Source organism: Dermochelys coriacea, chromosome 3, assembly GCF_009764565.3.
Source record: "Dermochelys coriacea isolate rDerCor1 chromosome 3, rDerCor1.pri.v4, whole genome shotgun sequence".
NCBI lineage: Eukaryota > Metazoa > Chordata > Testudines > Dermochelyidae > Dermochelys > Dermochelys coriacea.
The window spans coordinates 127,469,712-127,496,053 of NC_050070.1; the positions used below are offsets into that span (position 1 = coordinate 127,469,712).

A 26,342-nucleotide genomic window follows, 5' to 3' on the forward strand; every position below is an offset into this window, starting at 1 on the left:
TGCCCACTGCTGTAGAGGTTAGTGCAGCCCAGGTTGCAGCTGCTAGGTACTTCATCAGGGATCATTCTTAGCTTTGACATCAATTAGACATAAACACACTGAGTCAGACCTATCTCCAGAGTGTCAGAAAGATTATGTTTGTTTGTTAAAATTATCTGAGCTGGCTGTTCATCTCTCATCATATTGGAGAGTTCTCTCTTTCCAAATGCTCACACTGAATCACCAAGCCTCATGCAAAATCAGATGCTGCACTGGCATATGCATCATATCAGTTTTACAAGCCTGGTCAATAAAAAAGTAGGAATGAACATTTTAGAGGAGGGACAGGCCCAAATCAAAACCAAATCTGAACACACTTGAACTTCAGGAAAACTCAGCTCCTGCTACAAACTCTATGACCCCAATGCCTTTCTACTTAAAAGCTAACTACTGTGCATAATCCATAGCCAATTTCTTCATCAACAACTGCACTAATTATTTTGTTTGCAACATCAAAAGTTGACCACAACTAGCTAGTATGTCTATAAACGTGACTTTAATCTCCCCACATTGAGTCTCTCAAATGCACATTGATCTCTCAAACTATTAAAAAAATCATTTTGCACGTCTATAGCATCTTTCATAAGAAGATCTCAAAGTACTTTACAGACGTCAATTAATTTGGTTTCACAATACTCCTTGGGAGGTAAGCATTGTAATCCTTGTTTTACAGACAGAGAAACAGACACAGAGATGAAGTGACAAAGTCACACAGGATATCTGGCTCACAACAGAACCCAGGAATCCTGACTCCTAGTTGTCTGTTCTATCCTAGACCACACAAAACAACTTCTGATGTAGCAAATTATTCAACTGGTAAGTTATTGGGGACAAATATTTTCCAGACCGGAGAACTCATTCTGGAAGAACTGACAGCATGTAAAATCAGATTATGCTTGTACTTTGTTTTTATTTCTCTCTGGCAGCCTCAATAAAACTCAGCAACAGAATTATCATCACCAGGATAAAGGCCATCTTTATAGCACTGTCTGTTTGGGTTTGTCATTAGTGACAGGACAGGTGATTCTCAGGTCTGAATCATGACAGAAAGGAAACAATAAAACAAGCTCCTGTTTGACCCCATTAGACATACAATGTGCTCCTATGATTAAGACAGTTTCTGTATAATATACTCCTTCAAGTGTAAATCTACACAGCCAAGCAGCAAGAGGGAGACTCTGGCACACATTTATGTAGAGTTTGTGAGGCTGCAGCCCCTTTTCTGCCTCCTCCAGAGGTTCTGGCTGCACTTTCTCCTACACCTCCTTGTATTTGCACACCCCATCCGTGGCCCACCAAAATCATGAGACCTCCTTGTCAACCTCCTCCTGGTGCTGGTCAAAGGGCCATCCAGCAGAGCAGGAGGAAGAAGCCTGACCAGAGTGGGGGTGTAGAGAGGCTTCTCTAAGACTGTGGGGCCTGTTTCCATTCTCTTGTTGCTTCATGTCTCTGGGCGGTGTCCACTGGCTCCTTGTATTCCTTGGAGGTGTGGTGGATGCTATTCTCTGCTTGATGTCCCCCTCTGGATCCCTCATTTTGGCCCTATGATCTTGATTCCCTCCCTGCATTATCCTTTTTTCTCTCTCAAACTCAGTTGTGATCTGGGCCTTGTGGTTCCTCCACCGTGGCTTAGGGAGTGGGCCTTTAGTTTTGAGTGGGCCTAGGCTTGCCCATCCTAGTACCTGCAGTAGGTACACAGCCAGCTGGTTCTTTATCAGACACCACAGTATGCTGCAGTAGATCATTCACATTAATCTGGGGATTAGTGTTCATAAAACCAAAGAATTTATCTAAACATTGGGTGGACACAAGTATAATGGAGGTGGGCCCTGTCCAAGCTTCACTACATGGTTTTTTCATTTCATCATTGACGTATGAATTCACACAGTGGAGCACTCGAAGAAATCTGTAATATAATTTTATTATATAGGTTCTTAGAAAGTGGCACTCTTCAAAACCCACCCCGGGGTAGTTAATTATATTTTGTCAAGGTCCAGATTTCTTGGTCAAGGTATAGCCAAGGTCCGGACTTCAGAGAAAATAATAAAATAATAATGATAATAAGTAAATAGAAATATTTTGGGGTCCATTCAAAAGCATCTGGTGGTCCAGATTTAGCTCACGATCCACCTATTGACTACTCCTGGCCTACCCTATTGCATTTAAGCAGACCATACCTAATGCGTATTATACTTTTTAAATTCACATATACAAATATTTATCTGAAACTCTTTAATCCTAAGCAACCTCATATTGCACAAATCACTTATCCAGCAAAAATACATTACCCCGGAATTACACTTGTCCAGGCATTTTTGATGTCCACAAAACATTTAGAACAAATTATATATTTATGCTGCAGGAAGTTATCAAGTAGACACCACTTTACTGCAGGGAATAACCTGGATCCTAATGGATACACATCAATGAGAAGAAACTATAAAATTTGAACAGTAACTGATACAAATCCTAGGCTTCTATAATATAATTTCACTTACTGCTAGAACATAATCAATCACATTAAATTAAGATATAGTTATTATGATGAGTAATTGTGACTAGAAGGCTAAAATTACATTACAGTAAAAGGCTGACATAATGACCCACAACACAGAAGCTTCATAGTAAACATAATAGACCACAACAGAAAAGCTTCATTCATTTATAGTTTCAAAAGACCCAAAGGACGTACGGGAACCATGGGTTTGTTCACTGTTTCCTTCTCTTTTACTTAACAAAATAAATTATTTCAGTGGGCAAAGATACGGTACTGGGACAAGGACTGCTGTAGATGGGCCTGATTTTTATTTATATGGCGGCCCCTTTACTCTTCTCTGGAAGTGTGAGGGGTTCTTAAAGTGGCAACAGGTCACATTTACACCCATTAAAAAAAATTAGACCCGATTCGTATTTAGACTAAGGATACAGCTACTCTGCAAATGAAGGTGTGACTGTAGCGTGTGTAGGCATACCTGCCTGAGCTTTAATCTAGCTACCGAAGGTAACAAGAATAGTGAAGATGTGGTGGCACAGGCTTCAGCATGGGCTAGCTGCCCCAGTACAGTCCCACCAGGGAACCCAGGTACATACTCAGGTTGCTAGCCCATGATGAAGCCTGTGCCACCACATCTTCACTATTCTTGTTACCTTCGGTAGCTAGATTAAAGCTAGTGCAGCAGAGGTAAAAGTAAGAGCCGGTGCGCAGTACCAGGGTGGATCGGCTTCCTCAGGCGCAATTTAAAGGGCCTGTGGCTCCTGGCAGCAGCTGGAGCCCCCGGCCCTTTAAATTGCTGCCGGAGCGCTGGGGTAGTGGCGGCGGGGCTGGGGCGACGATTTAAAGGGCCCTGGGCGGTAGTGGCGGCCGAGCTCTGGGCCCTTTAAATCATCTCCGGAGCCCCGCCGCTGCTTCCCGAGGGCTCCGGCAGGCTCCGGGAACGATTTAAAGGGCTTGGGATGGTAGTGGCGGCCAGAGTCCCGTCCCTGGAGCCTTGCTGCCGGAGCCCTGGGGAAGCAGTGGCGGGGCTCCGGGGACAATTTAAAAGGCCCAGGGCTCTGGCCGCTGCTACCGCCCAGGGCCCTTTAAACCGCTGCCAGAGCCCCCGGTTGCCGCTGTTACCCCAGGGAGGGGGAAGGAGGCACTTGCTGGTATAGGGTGGGCTGGGACTGGCTCTGACCTCCCCCTTCCACCCAAGGCCCCGCTGCTTCCGGGGGCCAGCGCTAGCCCCAGCCCAGCCCCGTACCAGTAAGTCACTAGACTTACTTTCACCCCTGTAGTGCAGGTAGATGTTCCTGTGCAGTAATCACTTGTGCCCTGGCAGTGGAAGTGGGTCTTAATGTAAATGGGGCTCAGGCCCAAGAATTTAAAAAAGAGTCCCCATGTAAATCTGTTTGCACAAAATATCAAATTGAATCTGACAGTTAATGATCAGAAAATACCTGTGAACATATATAATATAAACTATGTAATTCTGTTCATCAGCACACTTGTGCAGACAATGGTTTTCATGCCAATAAAACTGGCAGAGTGTGAACCCCAAAAGCATTTAGACGTCCAAAGGTGTATCTCACTTTCTTCAAACTAGCTGCCAGACCACAAATCTCACAAGAACAGACTAGCTTGTGAAGTTTCCAGCATTTCAGATGTGCCTCCAGGTTCCATAGAGATCTGAATTAAATGTACAAATAGTGGTGTAAAAATGTCTTGTACCCTACAGGGCATGCAGCTCTCCCTCTGCCTGCAGCTGCCCTCAAGAGCCTGACTGTAGCAAAAAATTAGGAAGTGTAAAGGGATGATCAAAATAAAGTGTTACAAGCGTTTTTCACACCATGAAAGAAGTTTTGAGTCAAGCTTTAGGCGAAGGTTTGAATTAGTTTTAAAAGAGAGGCCATAGGCAAAACCACGATCAGCCTGAACCAAAATGATGGGAAAGTTCAGCTTTGGGTCCAAGTGCCATGACCCATCTCTAGTGGTTTTATTCTTATCAGAACTGATTCACTCATTTCTTATAACTCTCATTATAATTCTGGGACAAACTGGGGGTTGAAGCTTGAAGCCAGAGGCTGCAATTTTATTATAATACTTAATGTTATCTATAGCACTTACCATCTTCAAAGGGCTTTACAAACAATAAAAAGTAACTCTTCACCCCGGTGGGGCACACAGTTAAGTATTATTGTGTCCATTTTGCAGATGGGGAAACTGTGGCAGAGTGGTTAAATGATTTGTCCAAGGTCACAGAGAGTCAGTGTTGCAGCTGGGATTAGTGCTTAAGAGGTTACTGGTACCACTGTTGTCTGCTCAGAAGACTGACCCATAAGGGTAACAGCTGCCCTAAAATATACTGCCTGGCATACGTTATCGCTAGTCTGAAGTGGAAATTATAAATAAAAATAGGAGCAACAGTCCCATCTGGAGCATTTATTGGATGTTACCATTTAACTTGGATGTTATGGACCAAATTCTCTGCAGGCATAAATCCACTGGCTTCACTAGAGATTTGCCAGCAGAGAATTTGACTCTCCATCAGGGTTACCATTCATCAAGTTCCACTGGTCAGAGTATTCTAGGGCATTTCACAATTAAATCAGACATTGGTGTAACACAGTTACATACTAACTTGCACAGCAGCCAAATCCTTTGAAATTGTTGTCATTTAAAACTGTTAAACTTATTTAACCTAAGCAAAAAATAAAATAAAATAAATTAAAAAAAAGTCAAACTAGAACTGCAATTTTTCTTTCGTTTCAGTAATATCATGCACCTTTCCTTGCTGGGTGACATATCCAATGACAAGCTGGAGAAGTAACTACGGGCTTGTTCCTGAGAAATGCTGAGCACTCACAGCTTCCTGCTGGCTTCACCTGACAAAGCCCACTGATGCCACAAAAGATCAGGCCTATTGACTTCAACGGGGGTGGAGCTATTAACTGAAAATATCCATCACGTCTGTTCCATCTCATGATTGATGCTAACCTGTAGGGGTCCGTGATGTGAACTCCGGGTCAAAATGAAACGTGTCTTCTGGCCGTCCCACTGCTGGTTTAAAAGGTGGCTTGATTTCTTTCCTATATAGTTTCTACAAGAACAAAGATAGAGAACAATCAGTGATATAATATATCATAGCAGCAGTCAGGTCCAAGTGCAGGATCACACACTTCTTTAGCATGTTCTCTGTCAGGGGAACTATGTGCTACGCTGGCAGGGAGTGATATACTTGAGGATGCAGCAGCTGCTTCTGCTGATTAGATCTATGTCCTAGTAAGTCTTTGCTATTTTTAATTATTATGACCCAGGGTCGAAACAAAATGCATCCTTTAGCTACAGAATGGCACAATATTTCAAGCTAGGTGTGCACCTAGGAATTGGCTGCTCTTCAAGGCTGGGCCAGAATGTTTTCTGGGGAGGCAGTGTGTCGGTGTGCAGGCAGTTTCAAGTGGCTGGTGATGGGAGATTAGATGGGGAGAGCTCTGAGTCACTCTTCCCTCTAAGCTGTGCGCTCGCACACAGATCTTAAACCCCATGCACATGGCGACACACAACACGCACTCTGGTTTCAGCGGTGGCTTTATTTTCGCTTCGGCGGTGGCACAGAAGAAATTTTTTGTGCACATGGCCTGTTAAAAATTAGAGGGAACATTGCTCTGAGTTACCACAGAGAATTCTTTCCCTGGTATCTGCCTGGTGGGTCTTGCCCACATGCTCAGGGTCTAACAGGTTGCCATATTTGGGGTCAGGAAGGAATTTTCTCCTGGGTCAGATTAGCAGAAACCCTGGGTTTTTTTGCCTTCCTCTGCAATATGGGACATGGGTCACTTGCTGGTTTAAACTAGAGTAAATGGTGGATTCTCTGTAACTTGAAATCTTTAAACCATGATTTGAAGACTTCAGTAACTCAGCCCAAGGTTAAGATCTACTACAGGAGTGGGTGGGTGAGGTTCGATGGCCTGCGATGTGCAGGAGGTCAGACTAGATTGTCATGATGGTCCTTTCTGACCTTAAATTCTATTAGTCTATGAATTTGCAGATGACAGTAGGAACCAAGCATTTGTGGCCTTTGTTAGGTGGTGCTGAGGGAAAGGGTCACTTTGTTATTAGTATTTATTATTTGGTAAGAACCAACAATGTGCTTGATGCCACACAAGACACAAAATAGAGACACTGGCGCAAACTGCTTACAGTCTAAACAGACGACAAGTTGGTGTCTTGTCATTTGTCATGACTGGAAAAGAAGGCAGGTGTAGCAGCTGGCTGGGAAAATGGCAGGGAAGATAAGAACTTGCCAAAGAGAGATAGCAAGAGGGTTCTGCAGATGGGTGGGGGAGTCCGGGTAAGGCACTTGCAGGTGAAATAAGAAACAAGGGATAATACTAGGGATTGGAGAAGGGCATGTACAGATGATAAGCATTCCTGGGTAGGTGTGCTTGTGTTGGGGAGGGAGGGAGCACATATGGAAGACTACACTGGTAACCAGTAATAATAGTACTTTGCAACCCATACCACTTTCCACCCAAATATCTCGTAGATGTTTTCCAAACATTAATGACTTAAGACTCACAATACTCCCATGCAGTAGGTAATTATATCATCTGATAAATGAGTAAACTGAGGAACAAAGTTTTTGGGTGTGATCCAAAGCCCACTGACAAACTGAAAGACTCCTGTTGATTTCAATGGGCTTTGGGTCAGACCTCTATGAGCTAACCAAGATCACACAGTGTACTTTATGCCAGAACTTGGAAAAGAGCTTTGATTTGACTCCTTGCCCTTTGTTTTCATCACTAGACCATATTCGCTCTTCTATCAGCATTGCTGTCTTCTGGCTTCAGAGGGCTGATCTGATTAAAACAGAACACCCTCAATAATTAATATGTTTAAGCACAAATATAATGTTTGTATTAATCTTCAAGCCACAAAAAGAGCTGAGAGTTCAACTTCATTAGCGTTTGGAAAGAATATTTTAAGTGAACTCTTAAGAAATAAAACAACTTCATAAATTAGCTGATTTTTCAAAATATTTAATGGAGCTGAACATATGCTTTTCCCACTCTTTACATGCAGGAAGATTCTCCTTAATGTATGGTTTCTGTAATGGGTGAATTACTCTAATATATGTCATGTGTTATCATTTAGGCTACATTACTATCTGAAATTTTAATGTTCTGTTTGCTTAAATAACATCCCTGAGGCAAGCTATTATATAGCACAGAGGTGGGCAAACTACGGCCTGCAGGCCACATCTGGCCTGCAGGACCATCCTGCCCTTGAGCTCCTTGCAGGGGAGGCTAGCCCCCGGCCCCTCTCCTGCTGTTTCCCCTCCCCCACAGCCTCAGCTCACCATGCCGCCAGCGCTCTGGGCGGCAAGGCTGCGAGCTCCTGCTGGGCAGCGCGGCAGGCTCCAGCTGAGTGGCACAGCTGCCAGTCCTGCTGCTCTGAGGGGCATGGTAAGGAGGCAGGGAGCAGGGGGGTTGGATAAGGGGCAGGGAATCCCAGGGGGCAGTTAGGGGACAGGGAGCAGGGGGCGGTTGGAAGGGCGGAGGTTCTGGGGATGGGGTGGTCAGGGGATGGGGAACAAGGGGGGTTGGATGGGGCAGAGGATCAGGGGGAGGTCAGGGACTGGGGAACAGGGGGGGTTGGATAGCCATGGGAGTCCAGGGGGGCCTGTCAGGGGGTGGAGGTGTGGATAGGGGTGGGGCAGTCAGGGGACAGGGAGCTGGGGGGGTTGGATGGAGGTGGGGCCCCAGGGGGGCGGTTAGGGGTGGGGGATCCTGGGAGGGGGCGGTCTGGGGACAAGGAGCAGGGGGATTGGATGGGTCAGGGGCTCTGAGAGGGGCAGTCAGGGGGCAGGAAGTGGGAGGGGGTGGATGGGGGCGGGGGCCAGGTTGCTTGGGGAGGCACAGCCTTCCCTACCCGGCCCTCCATACAGTTTTGGAACCCCGATGTGGCCCTTGGGCCAAAGAGTTTGCCCATCCCTGATATAGCATGATGTCTGCATCAGCATGGAGCAGATGTTTATGGCGAAGTGACAACGTCTTGGAAAAGAAGAATGGGCTTGGTGAGAGTTGGGAATGACATTGCAATAACGGACAGCCATTTCTATGGGAAAAGTCCGGCTTCCTTAAAACCAGCCCCCAGAAGGAGAGAATCATCCCTGGAGTACTGACTTTGAGCTCTCCTGGAGCAGAATATGTTGCACTTCCTGTTTGCCTTGTCCCAAGTGGTGGTTCTCCACTGGGCGAAGATGCTATTTAATATTGAATCATGTAACTCCCACTCATGGTTGGTGGCAAAATTTCTGCTGAGGCTGTCCGCCAGTGAGTTCTGGATGCTCAGGAGGTAGACTGCTGATAGGGTGTTGTGCTTCTGTATATGCCAGTTCCATAAGTTGACTGCTTCTACAGAGAGGGGGATGGAGCATGCCCCTCCTTGCTTGTTTATATAGAAAATAGTAGTTATGTTATCCAACATTATCAGGATGTGCTGGAATTGTGTGAATGGCAGAAATGCTTTGCAAGATTTTTGTATTGCTCCCAGTTCCAGAAGATTTATATACATTCTGGGCTTTTAAGTTGTGTCTACATGTCTTGTGCTGTGTGATTGTCCATGTGGGATTCCGAGCCTGTCAGTGAGCAGTCTAATTATCATCTTATCGGATGTGGAGACAGAAAGGGAACTCCCATGCACATGTGTCCAGTGTCCTGCCACCATGCAAGAGAGGCCTTCACCTTTGAAGCCAAGCTTCCAGGCAATGGGAGTGAAGTCTGGCAAATGGCATCACACAAATATATGATGCCACATGACCCAGGAGAGTAAGGCATATTCCAACTGATGTTTGAGGGCTGTGTGTAACTAGGTCTTTCAGAGTGCCCATTTCACAAAATCTGTCCATGAGCAGACAGGCCTTCACCCTGATTGAATCCAAGGATGCTCCTATAAATGTTATGGTATGCGTCAGGTTAGAATTCTCCATATTTTTATTACTTGAGTCTGTGAGAAGGGTGAATATCCACACAAAAGTATGTGTTTTTCATATTGAGAGCTGTGTACCATGTGCCTTTTTCTAGGAATGGTATTGTCGATGACAATGTAACCATACAGATTTCAGCTTGTGAATAAAAACGTTGAGTCAATGCAAGTCAAGAATGAGTCTCTAGCCTCCTTTCTTCTTAGGGACTAGGAAATATTTTGAATAGAACCCTTTCCCCCAATGTTGAGGGGGTACCTGCTGTATTGCTCCCCAATAGAGAACAGATTATACTCATGAGAGGGGTTCCTGAAAAGGGATATGGAAGGGGGTTTTGGGGGAGGTAGGTAGAGAATCTTGATGGTATATCGGAATGGATGATACCCAGTACCCATTTGTCTATTGTTATCGCCACCCAATTGTGGGAAAATTTTGCTAGGCAGACCCCAAAATGGATCTCAAAATTGGGTGGAGATGGCATTGATATTGGTTCTCAGCTGTCTAGCATCATGTCAAAAATCTCTCTTGGTTGGCGGGTGAGGTTGGGAAGCTACAGCTGAAGCAAAAGGCACAGGGTATCTTAGCCTCTGTGTTTTTTGTCATTTGTGAGGTGGCTTGTAGGCATGATGGCGATGTGGTAAGGGATTCCTTTTGTAGGGTTGGTTATGATATTTTCCCTTTGGGCCAGGTGGATACCTACCCAAGGAGTGGAGGGTTGACCTAGTGTCTTTCAACAAGTGCAAAGACTCGACCATCTTCTCATTAAAAAGATTAGTCTCATCAAAGGGTAAGTCCGTAACAGTTTTTTGGATCTCCCTGGGAACCCCAAAGAGTGTAGCCATGATTCTCACCACATCGCAGTGGCAGTTGCCATGGATCTTAATGCTGTACCAGCCACATCAGTTGCAGCTTGTGAAGAGGTTCTACCACTAGTTTGCCCTTGTCAATAAGGGCTTGACACTGAGCCTTATCCTCCTGAGGCAACTTGTCCCTAGAGTCCAGAAACTCAGAGTAATTCAGGAAATTGCATTTGGTGTGAAAGGCCTGATAGTTTGAGATTTGAAATGGCAGTATGGTGTACATAAGCATCTTCCTCCCCATAAGATTGAAATGCAAATGTCCTTATCTGCAGACGTGGCCCTCCGGTGGTATTGTCCAGATCTTTCAGTGGCTGCCTGGACCACCAAGGAGTTTGGGGTAGGATGTCCTTTGGCTGGGACAAAGGGCTGCTTCTTTGCCCTCTTGGGGGCAGGGGCACAGGTAGCTGGCATGTGCTATAGAGCCTTTGCCAGTTCTGGTATGACTTCATTTACTGCAGTGCAACCTGACGGGAGCCCAGGAGTGGGAAGATATCCTGGAGTTTATGCTGAGGATTTTCAACCTCTTCTAAGGAGATCTGGGCTCTTCCACCATTCTCTGGAACAGCTCCTGAAACTGTCTGCAACTGTCCAGGGGAGACAGAGTGACTTCCTCTTCAGGTGATGAGGATGATACCCCTGTTGGAAGTGGCGGTATTGGTGGATCTGGCTCATCTTCCCCTTCTTCTGTGGGCTCAAGGGATTCAGACTGCTCCCTTTGGAGGATAGAGGGGTAGTAAGATTCCTTGTCTGAACAGACAGATTCTGCGTAATATGTATCAGGGTCCCAAGGGCCATAATAAGGCCTGTAAAGAGGTTGAAAGTGGTGGTCCACCAGGCATTAGATATCACTGGTCCCGAGGAAGTAGTTCTGGTCTGTGCATCTGAGGTTGGCTCCAGGAGATTCTCAATCCCCTGTCTGGGCTGAATTCCCTGAGTGTAAATGAAGCTGATTCCATTGGCACATCCAACTCTCCCAGAGATGCAAAGGTTGGATCTGAGTCAAGTGGCAGTGCCAGCAGATCTGTGGATAGGAAACCATGGCTAGTGAACTGGGTGGGGGATAGACTTCTCCCAGAGTCCTGGATTCCAACAGGCATTTGTATCTCTGTGGTGAGGATCACTCTCAATAATAAGGGAAATTGTAGATCTGGGAAGTCAAATATACAGTCCAGAGTGGTAAAAGTCACCTGCACCTTTGGAGGCAGTGTCTTGTCACTCTGTGCCACCTTAGTAGGTATAAATGGTGGTTCCTTATGTGGCCATGATGGTACCACCGGTGATTGAGTCTCTGTCGGTGCAGTTTTTGACAGTACCGGTGGTTCCTTGTCCTTCTTGTCCCAGTGCTTCATTTTAGGTGCTACCACAGTCAGTGTCCAAGTTGATGCAGATGCCAATACAGAAGAAATCTTGCTCCTATGAGTCTTTTGAAGATGCCATTAAGTTTTAGGAGGGCCTCAGATGTTATGAACTGAGTGTGAAGGCTCACCTGACTTGGGGAAAGTTGGAGAGGGATCTCTCCTCTTTGAGAGTCTAGAAGTAGATCTGCTTTTACGTCTATGAGAGTGCCCTTTACTCTCATAAGGGGGCCCAATCAAAGGGTCCTTCCCTCTCCTGTCTCCACTTTGGAGTCAGACATAGTACTAGAGAGCGTGCTTCTTGCTGACCCTGGCCAATGTATAAGGTACTTCCAAAGCTGAAATTCCCATGCTTGCCACGTTTGGCTGGAAAAAGAGTGGCAGGTACTGCACTTAGCAGAGCGGTGAACATCTCTGAGGCTGCAGAGGGAACCCTGGTGATTGTTGCTGACTGAACAGGAGTGGAGTCAGGAGACATAGTTTTCGAAGTTCAATATCCTGGGCAAAATCTAAGGACTCCCCGCCAGGTGAGGGTGGGGATTCTAACACTGGGTAATTGGGGAGCTAGAAAACACTAACTAGCAATTAAAAATCCCTGATAACAGCATAATTTGAATATTTACATGAGACGAGAACTGTCAGCTCTGGACACTGGAGGATTCCAACTCAGGCTATGGAGCAGTAAGAAGGAACTTGAGAGGTAGTTAGTCTGCCCTGCCCCTTATGCTCTTGGTGCGGAGCATAAGGAGGGCAGGGGTGCTGGCATGGAATAAGAGACTTTCAAGAATTCCCAAGGTCTCAGGTGCATGGAGCACATGCATACTCACAGTGGAATACACACAGGGACCAGCACTCAAAGAAGAAAGAGTGACATACTCAGGCTAGGATGACCAGATGTCCCAATTTTATAGGACAATCCCGATTTTTGGGTCTTTTTCTTATATAGGCTCCTATTACTTCCCACCCCCGTCCTGATTTTTCGCACTTGCTGTCTGGTCCCCCTAACTCAGACATACAGGTTTGGATAAGCATCCAAGCTTCTGTATGTTTATCAAATCCCCAAACCTTTTGAGGCTCTGACAATTATTATAGTCAGATTAATTCATATCTAATTAACCAGAATGCACACAGAGACCTCTGACAGTTCAAGGACTTTTGGCTTCTAGAGCTCCAGTTTGTTTGGAGAATTAATCCTGACATTTTTTGCAATTAGCTATTTCATATTTTTGACACTAGGCTGGGAAGCCTGTCAAGATTTTGCTTAGTTTGACTGGTGAAAAATATATTCTGTAATTGATGGCCTATTGCATTCGAACATATCTGCTATACAGAGATGCTTTTTGTACAGAGCTCAATATTAGAGTTGGTCAGGAATTTTCTGTCGAAATATTTTTTTGATAGAAAATGCAGTTTCTGCAAAATCAAAATTTTCAGCGGGAATTATTTTGAAAATAATGTGTCAATTTTCCATCAGGAAAATCTAAACTAAATATTTCATTTCAGGTTGTTTTCGGTCAGTATGACTTTACTTCGGGTATGAGTCAGCTGCAACAGCACCTCATGGGATTTGTAGTCTGCATGCCTCATACCCCCATTCTTCACTATGGGGTGGGTTACATGGCTAAACTACACCTCTATGTCACACCATGGTCTCCCCTCTGGTTGAACCAACACCATGCCTCATGGAACTCATGTGACCATTGTGCATCATGGGTGATGTAGTATGACCAGGGAGTCTGGCCCACATCAGGAAATGGAGGTACGAGACACACAAATTCAGCTCCCATGAGTCACCATGGCAGCTCAGGTTAAGGCTGAACCAAGTTGAAATGAAACATTTTGATTTGAAGTTGTCAAATCATTTAGTTTTAGTTTCTAATGGAAATGTAGAAACAAAAAGTTTTGAATTCAAATTTTTCTGAACTTTCCATTCTGCCAAAAATTTTGATAGCTCGATTTTTTGTCCCATTATTTTCATTTGATTTCCCACAGGCTGGAAATTCTGATTTTACTACCAGTTCTACTTAATATGTGTTGCTATTATGCTTTGTTAATATCTTTGCCCTCAGTCTCTGTTGCAAACTTGGGTGGTCACTGGACATTTCTTTCTCTAGCAATAAAGTGTTTTGGACTCTCATCTGTCCCTCATTATTCTGAACACTATTTATCATAATTCATTTTTAAATGGATACATGAAAGAGAGACAGATGTAAATGCCCTATGCATGCATCTGGCAGATATCAAGAAAAAGAAAATGATTTAATTTAATTAAGAACTATTTAGTAATTTCCTGCACTGAGCTGAGTGTCTTTGATGAAGAATTGAGTTATTCCTTAGACACCTTCCAGAAATAGAAAGATGCTGCTCTCTGCAGTGACGCACTTACAGGACAGGAATAAACTTCCTTGATACATACACCTGTCACAGAAAAATCCAATAAACAGACAAAAGGCCGAGATATCTTTTAAAATGTTAGCCCTTAACAAGACTAATGGCAAATGACAGTAAGGGCACCAGAATTCACATCTCTGGATCAGTTTTTGCTATTGATAACATCTATAATTAACTTATATTATGAATTTAGTTTGACCTTTATGGTGAATGTGTGTTCTGGTAAAGGAAACACAGGGAGTGGGGAAGAAAAAGAACTCCCACCCTATCAGCCAGATCTGATGAAAGGAGAGAAATTCACTCCTACTTTATATATCAATCCCACCCGTGACGAATAGAGTCCTAACTCAAGACTTTTTTCTAGATCATCTGATGAAAAAACAGCCATTCATGCCCATCTTTTCTGACTGAGAGCTGTACAAAGGGATTTCATAGACCCAGTGAAAAGCCAAAGCTTCTATAAGCACAATCTGGAAGGAGAAAATAATAAGAAAAAGCATTTGGGACCCAAATTCTGCCCTCAGACACACTGCTGCTTTTAAATCAGCTGAAGTCAATGGGAGTGGTGTCCATTTGTCTTGGGGAACAAATGGGCCCTAAACGTTGTAGAGATTGTAGGCACATGAATTGCTGTGAGAGTTGGGTACCTATCCCCTTCAAGCTTCCTTAAAATCTCAGCCCAGACCTTTACTCTGAAGGAATGTCAATTTATTTAAAGGAGAATCTACCGAATTTGTGCTGCAGTAGCCTGATGAATGTCTTGTAGCACTGAGACGGAGATTTGCAGAAGAAATGCCTTTGTCTGTGTCACCCTGGAAAGTGCAGATTTAGGACCCTGTTATTGCAGTGACAGGAACAGTAGTATGGAGGTTTTTACAAAGATTGGCCAGGGCTACAATTTTGGCTTTGGGATAAACACTATGGAGCAGATTTTTCAGTCTGTCAAGTTCACTTTTTGTTATTTACACAATGCAGAGTGCACCTAAAGTGGCTGGGAATTTGCACTAGAGAGTTGCCCTTGTATAGGGGGAATATCTTTTGGCATAAAGCTGGTGAAGGCTGCTCTGCTGCCTCCAGCACCAGAGTCTTCCCTTTTGCCATAAATGGAGGGAGGGTGGGTGTCCGGGTGAGGAGGCATGGCAGATCTAGATTCCATTACACCTGATTCTCCACTGGCACAAGGTCCCTGAAGGACTCTACATCAGTGGGATATGTTAAAGCTTCACTCCTCTGCAGCTTCACTTAACACTGGGGAAAAGCAGCTGAGAATCAAGGAGCTGTGACCAGCTCCCTAAGAGCCCCCCCTTCTCCACTGCATCTCAGCAGAACTCGGGTTCAGAGGAGAATCAAGCCTTCATAGCTAAGTTCTCATATTATTGTACTGGTTCCCACTTGCCCAACTATGGTTAAGAGTCTGTCTTCAGAAGGGTATGTAACTCAGCCATGAAAATGCAGCCTAGGCTGAAATATGGCATCAAATGCACTCAGCCTAAGAACGAGGAATGGGCAAATTCACCGAATTGCAGTGTGGGTTCCGATGCGGAGCTTGGCAAATATCAAAACATGCACAGCCCAGCCTACCCTCCTCTTTCCGCCCCTGGGCTGAGGACAGATACAGAGAACACTGTTCTTCTTGGCCTTCCTAATGCATTCAGCTGTCCCGTACTGCTCACGCTATGAGGATGGGGTCCTGGTGCTATAGCTCTCCTTAGACAGTAACAGGAAAGCAGCTGACCTCACTCTGCCTAGCACAGTTGCCAAGGTGCTAGTGATGTATTTGAATGTATTGAACGGAGAGTTGAATCTCTTCATGTGAATTTGCAGTTATAGTTTCTTAAGCAGTTGCTTATGTTGAATTTGCTGTTATATAGTGGTTACTATATATTTTTCTTCTACCTCTTTGCAGTACAGAGTCAGTCAGCCATCCTGGCTCCACCTGTATGGATGTGTCTGGGTTTATAATCAGGGATTTGTGCTGCATCCACAATACACAACAATGGGCAACGAGTGTGGGATGTCAAGAACCTTCTATGCATTAAAGTAGCAAGACAATCTGTGACCTTGCTTGCAGTCCCTAAGAGCTAACAGCAGCTAAAGTAACAGCAGTGAGGTGAAATGGCAAGCGGTATTGGAAAAATGGAGGCCTTTGATGATGCTGTGGAGGACTGGCCCACATATCTAGAGAGGCTGGAGGAGTATTTTGAAGTAAATGAGAATCCCCAAGCAAAACATGCAGCAGCATTACTGAGTGTGAATGGAGGAAAAACCTACAGTTTATTATGTAGTCTGATTGTCCCAGAGAAGCCAGCCTGCAAAACCTTTAAAAAGATAGTGCAAATTGTTCAAGATTGTCACCCAAGCTCCTGCTTAGAGCAGAAAGGTTCAGGTTTCATAAGCGGAATTGGTTTGAAGGTGAATCTATTTCCTTCTTTGCGACAGCGTTAAAAAGATTATCAGAACACTGTGCTTTTAAGAATGGCCTTAGCGAGGCCATAAGGGACAGATTTGTATATGGACTGCTGAATGAAAGCACACAGAAGAAGCTCATACCTTTAAATGCACAGTAGAAATTGGAGTAGCAATGGAAATTGCAGAAAGAGATGCAATAGAATTCCATACTGGCACTAAAACAAAAATATGAATGCTTAAACTATCTGTAACCCACGGCAAGAGTGTCTGTGGACCGGGTCCTAGGCAGCCAGGTCTAGTGGTCAGAGCAAGCGTCAAGCTAGTGGTCAGAGTCTGAATGCCAGAGCCAAGGGTTGAAGCTGGGTGAAGGACCATGTCTGGGCTGGTGCTGTGGAGGAGCAGATCAGGAGCAGGACTTAGAGATGAGCACAGGAAGGCAGATAATCTGTAGGCCTGTGAGTTGAGCAGCCAGCAAGCTACTGCTACTGTAAGGTTTAAGAACCACCTGGCTGGCTTCTTCAGGCAAGGTGGTCCATCAGGCAACCTGAGTGGCTTGTTAGGCTATGAGGAGTACTGAACAGGTGCCACTGAGGGCCTTACTCCAGACACCGAGCTGGTCCGCTCAGCAGACAGACATGTTATTGGTGTGGAAAAGATTTCCACGCTCCTGATTGCTGATTTAAAGATGCATATTGCAGAAGCTGTAATAAAAAGGGTCATATAAATAAAATAAATAAAAAGCAGTTTCTTGCACTAAGAAAAATAAGGAAGAGACCAAATCAGTACAGAAAAATGAATATCAATATATACTATGTGGACAGAGGCAGTAGTGACAGACTGTGAGAGTGGAGTAGCCAGCCTGCACATATATAGTGTGAGAAAAAATGACCAGTCAGTAATCTGGTTGGCACCCAGGGTGGTGGGAAAAATGCTTAAAATGGAATTGGACACAGGCTCTGCAGTTTCTATTATCTCACAGTCAGAATATGAGAAAACGTTTAAAAATACCAAAGAGACACTGATGTTACTAAGAACTTATAGGGGAGAAAAAACAGTGCCAACTGGAGTGATGCAAGGGAATGTGGAGTATAACAATAAGTAGTGTTTATTAGACTTATATGTAATTGAGAAATTACACTGGATTAGGTATCTATAAAGATGCTGCAGTCACTCTCAGCAGACTCCACTAAAACAGTTGAATAACAGCTGGAGGGATACTAAGTCAGGCATCGGAAGTAGTCAAGGAGGGCCCAGGCAATCGAAAACCTATGAAGCCTAAAACAATCCAAGATGAAAAGGCACAGCCCAAGTTTCACAGAGCTCGACCTGTCCCTTACGGTATCTACTCAAAGTTAGATGCTGAACTGGAACATCTGGAAAGAGAGGGCATACTTTCAATACTGGCCGGGATTGAGTGGGAAACTGCTGTTGTTCCAATTGTAAAAAAGTGTGGTACAGTAAGGGTGCATAGAGCTTTTAAGGTCACCATAAACCCTGGACTGACAGTTGAAAAATACCCCCTGCCTTGAATTGAAGATATTTTTGCACCGCTGGCAGGGGGACAACGATTCAGCAAAATTGATTTGTCACAGGCCTACCTATGGATGGAAGTTGAGGGAAAGTCTAAGGCAAACCTCACAATCAACACACAAACGGGTCTGTACCAGTTCAATAGACTAGTGTTTGGTATTGCTTCAGCTCCTGCTATATGGCAATGGACCAAGTTTTGCAAGGTATTCTGAGTACACAGTGTTCTCTGGCTGACATTATTGTGACTGGTGGAAGTGATGAAGAACATCTGGAAACCCTGAAAAGGGTATTAAAACATCTGGAAGAATACAGGGTATGAGCTAATTGCATAATATGTTAATTTTTTAGAGACATGATAGGTTATTGCGGGCATGTTATTGATGTACAAGCTCTACATAAATCTCAAGAGAAGCAACAGTCCTGGAAGCTCCCCCGCCAAAGGATGTGTCACAGTTTAGATCATTTCTGGGATTTATCAACGACTATAGCCAATTTGTACCAAACATAGCAACTCTACTGCATCTGATGAATTGTTTACTGCAGTCTGGTCAAAAGCGGGTTTTGTCATGTGAGTGTCAAAAAGCTTTTCTAGAAGCAAAACAATAGGTCACCTCAGACAGTATGCTTACACACTTTAACCCATTGTTGCCCAACAAGTTAGTATGTAATGCTTCCTCACATGGAATTGGGGTGGTTTACACCAGTATACCATGCCACAACTACCCCAATGTGTGAAGAAATTTGTTCCAGTCCTTGAGGAAATAACCACTGAGAACAAAAGCCAAGTGAATGACTTCAATAGACAGTGTTGTGAAGCGAAGATCTAAACTAGTAATTTGTCTATCTGCATTTCTAAAGCACACATCACTGTGGTATCTGGGCACCATATCTGAGACAAGAATCTAGTTCTCCTTTCTATTTTGAGCCTCTTTTTCAAATGGGATTAAGTGTGGTGGTTGCTTGCCTGGTCACCATGCTACTCCAGTACTGGGAAAAAGCCTGCTTCAAAAAAATCAGCCTTGTGCTAAGCCTCAGAAGACTCACATTCATTCTGGTCTTTGGCGATTTTATCCTGAGGACTTTTGATGGAAAATGCTTTCCCTGTGATCCCTGAATATTTCTAGACTGTCAGCTGCAGTGTCCCTGTCAATCACAGCTGCCATAATGGGTTAAAGGGGATAGGCAATTTCTGAGACACCTTGTCCCTTCCCCACTGAGGACTTCAAATATTCTAGCAGTAAAATCTATCAGTATTGAAGTCTTGGCTTATTATTGTTGACGTTTGCTGACTGCCCGCAAGCTGAAGCAAAGTGTACCATATATTTGGTTGAAGAACAAAATGAACATATCATGGACTTTTTCTGCAACAAAATATTAAAGGAATTGGCACCTGAAATTGCAAGCCCATTAGCAAGAATTTTTAATGAATCTGTAAACTCAGGAATAGTACCGAATGATTGGAGAATTGCTAATATAGTTCCTATTTTTAAGAAAGGAAAAAAAAGTGATCCGGGTAACTACAGGCCAGTTAGTTTGACATCTGTAGTATGCAAGGTCCTGGAAAAAATTTTGAAGGAGAAATTAGTTAAGGACATTGAAGTCAATGGTAAATGGGACAAAATACAACATGGTTTTACAAAAGGTAGATCGTGCCAAACCAACCTAATCTCCTTTTTTGAAAAAGTAACAGATTTTTTAGATAAAGGAAATGCAGTGGATCTAATTTACCTAGATTTCAGTAAGGCATTTGATACCGTGCCACATGGGGAATTATTAGTTAAATTGGAGAAGATGGGGATCAATATGAACATCAAAAGGTGGATAAGGAATTGGTTAAAGGGGAGACTGCAACGGGTCCTACTGAAAGGCGAACTGTCAGGTTGGAGGGAGGTTACCAGTGGAGTTCCTCAGGGATCGGTTTTGGGACCAATCTTATTTAATCTTTTTATTACTGACCTTGGCACAAAAAGTGGGAGTGTGCTAATAAAGTTTGCAGATGATACAAAGCTGGGAGGTATTGCCAATTCGGAGAAGGATCGGGATATTATACAGGAGGATCTGGATGACCTTGTAAACTGGAGTAATAGTAATAGGATGAAATTTAATAGTGAGAAGTGTAAGGTTATGCATTTAGGGATTAATAACAAGAATTTTAGCTATAAGTTGGGGACGCATCAATTAGAAGTAACGGAAGAGGAGAAGGACCTTGGAGTATTGGTTGATCATAGGATGACTATGAGCTGCCAATGTGATATGGCTGTGAAAAAAGCTAATGCGGTTTTGGGATGCATCAGGAGAGGCATTTCCAGTAGGGATAAGGAGGTTTTAGTACCGTTATACAAGGCACTGGTGAGACCTCACCGAGAATACTGTGTGCAGTTCTGGTCTCCCATGTTTAAAAAGGATGAATTCAAACTGGAGCAGGTACAGAGAAGGGCTACTAGGATGATCCGAGGAATGGAAAACTTGTCTTATGAAAGGAGACTTAAGGAGCTTGGCTTCTTTAGCCTAACTAAAAGAAGGTTGAGGGGAGATATGATTGCTCTCTATAAATATATCAGAGGGATAAATACAGGAGAGGGAGAGGAATTATTTAAGCTCAGCACCAATGTGGACACAAGAACAAATGGGTATAAACTGGCCACCAGGAAGTTTAGACTTGAAATCTGACGAAGGTTTTTAACCATCAGAGGAGTGAAGTTTTGGAATAGCCTTCCAAGGGAAGCAGTGGGGGCAAAAGATCTATCTGGCTTTAAGATTCTACTCGATAAGTTTATGGAGGAGATGGTATGATGGGATAATAGGATTTTGGTAAGTAATTGATCTTTAAATATTCAGGGTAAATAGGCCAAATCCCCTGAGATGGGATATTAGATGGATGGGATCTGAGTTACTATAGAAAATTCTTTCCTGGGTATCTGGCTGGTGAATCTTGCCCATATGCTCAGGGTTTAGCTGATTGCCATATTTGGGGTCGGGAAGGAATTTTCCTCCAGGGCAGATTGGAGAGGCCCTGGAGGTTTTTCGCCTTCCTCTGTAGCATGGGGCATGGTTGACTTGAGGGAGGCTTCTCTGCTCCTTGAAGTCTTTGAACCATGATTTAAGGACTTCAATAGCTCAGACATGGGTGAGGTTTTTCATAGGAGTGGGTGGGTGAGATTCTGTGGCCTGCGCTGTGCAGGAGGTCGGACTAGATGATCAGAATGGTCCCTTCTGACCTTAGTATCTATGAATCTATGAATCTATGAATAGCCATCAGTACGAAACATCTGGGCTAGATCCATTCCTGTTCTCCAACCCCTCTCTGTTTTCATCCATGAAGGGCTTGTTAACAGCTGGCTGTATCATTATAATAAAACATAAAGGCCCAGTTTCATCTCAAGGCTCATGTTGGCTCAAATCATACTGATTTTGTTTTTTGTATAAAAGCAGAAACCTGGATGCAGTAAGGAATGGCCTTTTAAGAACTCTCTCTCTCGCAAGGCCAGACACAACCGAATCCTTAATGTTCGAAAAATACTGTGAAATGGAAAGTGCTATATAAAATCTTATGTAGTGGAAAGGAAAAGAGAACCCATGAAATTGGTACTTAAGAAAATGGGGATGCAAGGCAGCTGGGCAGCAGATGAAACCCTAAACCTCTACTTTTCTTTCATTTTGTTGGCTCCTGAGGTACTAGCAAGAGCCGAGCCAGCTCTTCAAAGTTCACTTTAAAGCAGGTGTGTGAATGTTTACAATATTAAAACGATCTTTCATGCGCACTCAGTGCCGGTAGTTTGAAAATGAATTGGGTTCAAATGAGCACAGTTTCTCCCAGGTATTAGCTCTTTTGTGAAGCCACACACAAGGGTATGGGTTTGATTGGTTTAGCTGCGTTCACACAGGTTCACTAAAACTAGAAGTGGGAGTAGTGGCCATGTGACTTGATCCATGTGACATACCCCACTGAATACAATTCTAATATTAGGGTGATTTATGGTATTTCTGTGGAACCAATTACATCAGATAAAATTAGATTCGAGAATTTTAAAGGCTCTACCAGGCAGAAGCCTCAGAATGCTGGCAGATACTCAGAGAGAGCAAAAAAGAGTTTGTGCGTCCAGCTTTAACTCAAACTTTGTAGATCTGGACAAAATTTGTATGAACACTAGTGCTGGTTCATAAGTTGAAACTTGTGCCGAGACTTATTTTGAATCTCTGTGAGGTCTGAATCAAATGCTTAGCTGAGCTCTGCTGTAAATTACATTATGGGATGAAACGGACTGCAAAAAGGCAAATAATTGGTTACAATTCCATGAATCATGTCAAACACTTCTTATCTCAGCTGTTATATTTATTAAAATGTAAGAGCACAACAATGGAAGAATCCAAAGGAACAGACAGCTTTTCCCTGCTGTGTCTTTTTCCAACCAAAGCCTTAAGCTTTGTTTTGAATTAGTATGAAATGTCACAGGAACTCCTTCATTTAGAGCTGCTCCATTACATTCTAATCCAACTCCTGGGATCAGTACATTAAATTCTTCAGAGTGTAATGTGGTAATTATTCTTTGAACCTCTGGAAAGTGATTCAAATTACATCATAATGAGCCAGCTGATTAGATAAAACAGAAACAAAAAGTTTGAAAAAGCTGCGGATGCTGAATGGATCTTTATTTTCTTTCATGTAAAAGTAGAAATGTGGTTGCGAATCAAAAGGCTTTAATTCATGGGCCCTCTATGGTAGATCTCACTCCAGTAAGCTTTTTTGTTTTGTTTTGTTTTGTTTTTACATGATAGACTCAATTTCCAGCTGGCCTTTGCTAAATCTACCTAATCGCAGACTACAATTAGCAACAATATTGCTCTACTTACATTCCAGTCTATAGTAACAAAGAACAGGTGCCGTTTAATTTCCTCAACTCCATCGAGGCCAGCACCTGCCAAGACAACAAGAAGAAAGAGTCAAAATAAAGTCAAGCCAGGAGGAACACGCTGTATTCTTTAAAACCATCACCAACATATCCCTCCCTTCCCCTTGAAAAAATTTAGAGATGTCAGAAATTGTTTAAACCATCACAGAAATATACAAGGACATTTTGTTAATGCAAATATCACACCCAGGAAAGAAAAACCCTTGAACACGTGAGTTTTGATTTTATGCTTGTGTCAGGTCTGCATGGCCAGTCTCTCATGCTTCATATTAGATAAGAAAATTGAATAATTGAAATGTAGAGCTGGAAGAGATCTCAAGAGGTCATCTAATCCATCCTCCCACACTGAGATAGGACCAAGTATGCCTACACCAGAGGTTTTCAAACTGTGGGGCATCTCCCCCAGAAGGGCGCAGAGGAATATTTGGCAGGGGCAGTGATGGCAAGTGGCTTGGGGTAACCCTACGCAGCGGGGTTCAGGGCGGGAGTGCCACCTCCACCCCTTGCCTTTCCTTTCCTCTCTATTTTTGTCTGGATTGGGGAGGCGCCACCAAAAATTGTAACTCAAAGGTAGGCTTTCAGCTCAAAAAGTTTGAAAACTGCTGGTCTAGACCATCCCTGACAGATGCTTTCTCTAACCTGTTCTTAAAAACTGCTAATGATGGTGTAATACTTTGGAGTTTAACCCAGATCAATGAGAGGTTGTGTCACTGCCTTCCCTGTAACCCTGGGTGCCTTCAATGCTCAGCTGCTGTGGCTCAGTCCAGAAACCTGAGTGTCTGTGCTGTGCAGCCCTGGTTCAGCACTCTGACCCTAGCAGCCTGCCTACAACACAACAGCCAGACACTGGTCTCCACCAGCCTTAGTTACTACTTGAAGAGTGAACCCAATACACTTACAGTCCTGAATTTTCCCCTGCCTTGGAGTGTCCATCCCTCACCTGGGACACTCAGAGAAATAATAAGGTTTGTCGTTCCTTTGAAGAGACAAAAGCACAGCTTATTACTTTAACTGGAGCTAATAATCACTTCAATTCAAACACAGCACTCGGCTGATTTAGTTTAAAAGAGAAAAGTTTATTAACAAAAAGAAATGGGTTTTAAGTGAATTCATGTGCAAAGGATAAGAACAAAAATGGTTACAAGCAAATAAAAGTAAAAATATGCTTTCTAACGCATAAGACCTAACTTATCAGCTACTCTCTTTGTTCAAGGTAGATTTCTTACTGATTTTTCTTTTTTCCAGCCATGGCTGAGTTTCTCTCAGTCAGAACCGTCCACAAACATACAAGGTGCCAGATTCCCTTGTCTTCCTAGGTGACAAATGCCAAAATGGCTCTCTGTTTCCCCTTAATCACTCAGAGTTCATTGACTCTGTTTTAAGAGGCAGGATGATCTCATGCTGTTCTTTCCTTCCTGTGGATTTCCCATTCTTGTGCTAATTTGTGTGTAAATGATGCTTTCATTGTTTTGATTCCAAAATGCTGCCTTCCCTCCAGTCTGGGGGAAACCTGTTTTTCCCTGTGTTTGGTCACAGAATTTAAAGCATAATATCATTGAATATCCATAATTCCTCATACAGCGTTAATATGTACATTTCACAATGATATTAATTACCAGCATGTCACTGACTTTCACAAAAGATGTTAGTCAATACACTTTATAACATAGTAATATTGTATACAATTAGTTGACACTTATCATTTGAGGTTCAGACCCCCTAAAGAAGCTACTGGCCCCACTCTCTGGATAATTGATAGCTTTGTTTACATTTTATGTAAATGCACCTTCATTGTCTTGACCTGACAACCAGGCTGGTCAGACAAACACATATTCTTTTGTCTACAGCAGACTGTTTGGCAAGCAATGCATAAACCCAAACATACTTCTAGCACATGTCCATCACTCTTTATACACAACCCAAACCTACATATGTAAGAATATTAATGATCTTCCCTATTCCTTATTTCTCTTTACACCTTCCTTTGCTCTTTGCCTCCCAAAAATATAAAGGGAAGGGTAAACATCTTTAAAATCCCCCCTGGCCAGAAGAAAAATCCTTTCACCTGTAAAGGGTTAAGAAGCTAGGATAACCTCGCTGGCACCTGACCACAATGACCAATGAGGAGACAAGATACTTTCAAAGCTGGAGGGGGGGAGAAACAAAGGATCTGTCTGTGTAATGCTTTTGATGGGATGGAATGGAGTCTTAGAACTTAGTAAGTAATCTAGCTAGATATGCGTTAGATTATGATTTCTTTAAATGGCTGAGAAATTAGACTGTGCTGAATAGAATGAATATTCTTGTCTTGGTGTCTTTCTTGTAACTTAAGGTTTTGACTAGAGGGATTCTCTATGTTTTGAATCTAATTACCCTGTAAGGTATTTACCATCCTGATCTTACAGAGGTGATTCTTTTTACCTTTTCTTATATTAAAATTCTTCTTGTAAGAAATTGAATGCTTTTTTCATTGTTCTTAAGATCCAAGAGTTTGGGTCTATGGTTACCTATGCAAATTGGTGAGGATTTTTATCAAGCCTTCCCCAGGCAGGGGGGTGCAAGGTTTTGGTGAGGATTTTGAGAGGAAAGACATTTCCAAACAACTCTTTCTCAAAACATAAACCCAGACGTTTGGTGGTGGCAGTGGAAGTCCAAGGGCGAAGGGTAAAATAGTTTGTACCTTGGTGAAGTTTTAACCTAAGCTGGTAAAAGTAAGCTTAGGAGGTTTTCATGCAGGTCCCCACATCTGTACCCTAGAGTTCAGAGTGGGGAAGGAACCTTGACATGGTGGCAGAGCGGTGGGATCAACTTGAAATCATTTTGAGATTTTTTTGAACCAGAAGCACAGATTTGAAAAGGAAATTTTTTTTTTCCTTTGGGCTGCTGGAAAGCAGGTTAAACTGAAAACAGTTAAGAGTTTTTTTTCCTCTGCTTTGGGACCAGAGCAGAGACAAAAGGGAATTGCCTTTTGTGAGCTGGAGTTTTCTCTACCTAAAGGCAGGATAGTTAACCTCCTGCAGGGAAATTCACCAGTCTTCACAGACCTGAAGTTTTGTTTTGTTTTTCCCTAAGAGCAACTAGAGGGGTTTTCTGCCTATTTGCCTGGAACCAGAGGTGTTAGGTTTTTTTTTTTTTAGGATTTCTCTGTAGATTGACAATCACTATCAGAGAATATAGGTATCATATTCAGCACAACAAAATTTTACAAGCCAAGGTTTTTTCTTGTTTTGGTTTTCTGTTTAACCCTCGGGTGTAAAGTTAGTTAAAAACAGAGAGGTTAGGATGACAGATTTCATGGTTCAACAAAAGCTGGAATTAGCCAGATTTGAGGCTGAGGAAAAACAAAAGGAACATGAAAGACAGATAGAACTCCTGCGGAGAGAAATG

At 43.2% G+C, this 26,342-nt stretch overlaps 1 protein-coding gene across 4 annotated transcripts in view; it reads right to left on the reverse strand.

Moving 5' to 3' along the window:
* RPS6KA2 (ribosomal protein S6 kinase A2) overlaps positions 1–26,342 on the reverse strand; it is a 483,007-nt gene that overhangs the window by 46,494 nt on the left and 410,171 nt on the right. For all 4 annotated transcript variants that reach the window (XR_006280060.1, XM_038396537.2, XM_038396539.2 and 1 more), the window contains 2 exons: positions 22,897–22,961; positions 5,513–5,615 (listed from right to left, as the gene is read on the reverse strand). Coding sequence is in view for 3 of the 4 variants with exons in the window: in XM_038396537.2 (XP_038252465.1) it covers positions 5,513–5,615; positions 22,897–22,961 (168 nt within the window). In the remaining variant the exon portion in view is untranslated. The remainder of the gene's footprint in view (positions 1–5,512; positions 5,616–22,896; positions 22,962–26,342) is intronic.